The following is a 4,107-nucleotide window of genomic DNA, read 5'->3' as shown; positions in this document are numbered from 1 at the left end:
TGGAATACTTAGCTCAAGACAACGACTGAAACCCTTAGGCCATAGGCTATCCAGAACTATAGGACCTTAAAAGGTTTAAACACAAACTTTAGTTCCACGACCAAAGAAAACCTGAGACTAATCAAACTTTTATTGCTGGTAATGTTTTGCCGATTTCGAAACACTTTGTTATAAGTATTGATAGATTGAAATGTCTAAACAACGAATGATTACTCCGACATTTTAAACTGTTTTTGTCATATTTTAAACTGTTTTTGTCTTATTTGAAACTGTTGTAGATTTACATACAAAAAGTAAATAGCTAAAAGATGTCATGACTACTGTAGCTTAGGATCGATCATGATCTAAAACAAATAAATTAGCACAAACTTATAACTCAATAACTCCTTTATTCGACCAAAGTAACAAAAGCAGATTTGCATTGGTCATGTCAAACAAAATGCATCTTAACGTCTAAAAATTGAAATAAAACAATTGTTCTTAAATCTAACAAGATTAATGAATCACAAGCCTCCTCAAACTTACTAAACTCATCAGCGACACATTCACGGACACTGTAGCAACTCTTGGTCAGGAGTATTCTTTTTTACTTGCCTTTTGAAGCAGACCAAGTCCGGCTCCAGCTGAAGGCAGTGAGGAAGCAGATTGAAAAGTTTAATGCCGTTGTAATGGAAGTGTCTCTTAAAGAATGACGTTGAATGAGATGGTAATTTGAGATGTGAATCGTTATGTAGTGAATATGAATGAGTAGGTGAAGTTTGATATTGGTGAAGGTTCTTTTTGAACCTTGATCGTAATTTAAAATGTTAGATGGTAATAGAAATGATTATTGCATAGCTAATGGACTAAATTATCAAATAAACAAAAGGTTTTCCTCTCCTATATCTTTAGTTACCCAGGGTAACTAGCCTTAATGCATATTGTGTTCTCGCATTAAGGCTGGATGCGAGACAATATGATCATATTTATCCATTTGATAAAATGGATTATAACCATTATTGGTGATTGGAGAATTTATCATTTATTTACATTTCTGCTGCTATTATTATGTATAGATAGGTGCCTGCCACAAACCACCATAGAATTAGTAGCGCTAGAAATATTTATATTTGTTAAAAAGAAAAAAAAAGAAAAAAATGTAAATTTTGTTTGTTAAATTTTTGTGAATCAATTGGACCTCGCTGACAAGTTTTGTAAACCTGGCGAGGCCAAGATGTTGTATTATCACAAATAAATATATTTGAATTTGAATCCGAGTTTTGAAATCGCGCCGTGACATTCTCTAGACGCAACACCCGCAGTACACGCGTGGCTCTGTATTGCTAGACAACGCCGTTGTATCTATGTCAAGAAAGGTAGTTGCCAAATCAAAACAAGATTACACGTTCAAACATGCTCTTTTCATTACACTACTGTTAAATCACCTGTTTTACGTTATACTTTTATCACCTGCGAAAATTCATCATTACATTTTTTACTAGGAACATTATTGTTAACTATCTTTTAAGAATTTTGCCGACGTAAACATACAACGATTTGTTGTTTTTTGTCAACTGTTTCAATTTGCATTTTGCAACAAAACTGTACAATCCATGTAAATTTGAACCTAAAAAATTATATTAGTTTTTAAACGTTTCTAAACGTGACCAAAAATATTCCAACGTCTGGTTTTTATTAGTCTTTATGATGGAGCGAAAAGTAGGTTCAAAACACGAGTGTAAGTGGGTCATTAAATATTCTTGACCATATATATGCTTGATAAATCTCGCACTTTTAACATGTTGTTATGATGCTACTTAGTTGTTGTTTTCAAATAAGTAATGATTCACTTTCTACTCTTGTTACGAAATATACTATTCCATTATTGGCATTAAAGCTGTTTTAAGGCCAACAGAAAATCCACGCTATTGCACGATTATTTTGTAGAATAAAATGTATTTTTCCTACAGTCACCTGACAAAGTGGCCTTCCTTGCACTGATTATAGCACAGAAAGTTGCTAACCGCTGCATCTACCTACTTTTGCCGCACACCTTTTACTTTTTCCACAAAGCTATTTTTTGCCGCACACCAGTATTTCAACCAAACAACACAAAACAGCGTGCTTATATTAGGTACGATACGTGTACCCTTGAAAATAAGTTGGCAACACTAATTACGACAACGATCAGCTGGTGCAGCGTTTCCCATTTCGTTCAATGTAGGTATTTAACCTAACCTAAAAACGAGTTGTACAGTGTTTCAAAGACTAATTATTTGTTTTATAGTAGGCCTAACTGTAGGAAAAATATAATATGTGTTGCTGTCTTTGCCCACTAGTTACACAAATAACTAGTTTTTCATGACCATAAGCTATACTTGTTGTTACTCACCGGTCAGAAGAATACTGCCGCTGTCCTCAGTTGACTCCTTAGTTGACGACAGTTACTGATAGGCTATTGGGCTTTTGGTAATATGTGGCCAGTTCATATCATGTATAACATCCCTCCTTTCATAAAATAAACTTGAGACTGCTGGTAAGATTTTTGTTTCGTTGTAAATTAAATGCTGTCATAACCAATTTCTTCTTTCACAAATTAACACAAAATTCTCCCTTCAAAATAAACTTCTTTCAAAAAAATAAAACTCTTTCTTCACACAGAAAACAAAATAAAAATTCTTCTCGTAAATAATAAAATACTCTTCTTACAGGCCTAGGTATAGAATGTGTCTTCATAATAAAAACAGAACAAACTAAACAAATAAAAATTACTTCGTAGGCCTGTAGTACATGTCTTGCTTAGTGTTTGTATCGTTCTGGAGTCTTGACGTGACGTCCAGAACGTGTCACTCGTCTGTTAGGTGTATTAGTTTCCATATCGAGTGGTCTCATATCTTGGTCATGTAAAGTGTTGTCTACGATTGGAGCTGATTTCTTAGTGGGACTGTCAACTTGGGTCCTGTTGTCGTCTGCTACTCGGTCAGGTTCATTGTGTGTTAGGGCCGCCTTTGGTGCATTTAAGAATTCTCTGTTTCTTCTATACAACTTTCCACTAATATCTACCACGTACGACCTTGGTGATTTCTTCTCAACTATCTTTCCTGGAGACCACTTGGGATCACATTTTGTCGATTGCTTCACGTAAACTTCTTGGCCTATGTCTAAATCAGGCAATGTCTTGGAAGTTCTATCGTAATAAAATTTATATTTTCTCTTCTTTAGGCTAAGTTGGTCTTGGACTGAGCACTCTGCCCTTGGTACTAACAAGTTCTTCACTACTGGTATAAGCGTTCTGGTGCGACGAGACATCAAGCGTTGAACAGGACTTGAGTTGACTCCTTCTGTGGGAGTGTTGCGCCACTCTAATAAAGCCATCCATAGATCTTCTGAATTTCTTTCAGTCTTCTTAATTAAGTATTTTGCTATCTTTACAGCTGATTCAGCCTTGCCATTACCTCTCGGGTGATATGGCGACGATGTGGCGTGATTAAACTCCCATTCTTTTCAAATCTGTGAAAGTTAGCTGTTTGAAACTGAGCTTGAGAATTGTCAGTCACCACTGTTAAGGGGCAGCCGTGACGACTGAAGTTTTTCTTCGCAATTTCTACCGTAGTGGCTGATGTCAGATCAGGTAGTTTGTCCAATTCAAAGAAATCTGAGTAATAGTCTACTGTGACTAGATAATTGTCATTTTTGTGGTGAAATATGTCAAGCGCTACTCTCTTCCACGGTAGATCAGGGATTCTATGGGTCTGCATAGGTAAATGAGCAGGAGCGGGTGATAATTCCAAACAGGCCGAACACTCTTGAACTGTCAATTTAATGTCCTCCGACATATGTGGCCAAAATAACGTGAGCCTTGCCTTTCTGAGACTGGCATCAATGCCTTGATGACTCGAGTGTATCCTGTTTAACATTTCTCTTCGTAGGGATTTTGGCACTACTAAGCGTTCACCCCTAAAAATGAGTCCATCTTGAATACTAATTTCATCTCTGTATGTCCAATATTGTTTCACTTCATTTGGAAGGGCGTCTTTTGCCATTGGCCATCCATCTTGTATGATTTTTTTTCATTGCAACAAGCTCTTTGTCCTGGTTGGTGTGCTTTTTTATCTGATCAAGTCGATC

At 36.2% G+C, this 4,107-nt stretch overlaps 1 protein-coding gene across 1 annotated transcript; it reads right to left on the bottom strand.

Moving 5' to 3' along the window:
* Nucleotides 1-3,407: 3,407 nt before the first annotated feature.
* Nucleotides 3,408-3,896, bottom strand: LOC128984797 (uncharacterized). Its single transcript, XM_054404165.1, has one exon. The coding sequence runs from the start codon at nucleotides 3,894-3,896 to the stop codon at nucleotides 3,408-3,410; it is 489 nt and encodes a 162-aa protein (XP_054260140.1).
* Between the last annotated feature and the right edge of the window lie 211 nt (nucleotides 3,897-4,107).

The sequence above is a fragment of the Macrosteles quadrilineatus genome, unplaced genomic scaffold (assembly GCF_028750875.1).
Source record: "Macrosteles quadrilineatus isolate MER2022 unplaced genomic scaffold, UCM_ALF_1.0 Scaffold_2__2_contigs__length_208266976, whole genome shotgun sequence".
Lineage (NCBI taxonomy): Eukaryota > Metazoa > Arthropoda > Insecta > Hemiptera > Cicadellidae > Macrosteles > Macrosteles quadrilineatus.
This window is presented reverse-complemented; position numbering and strand designations above follow the sequence as displayed.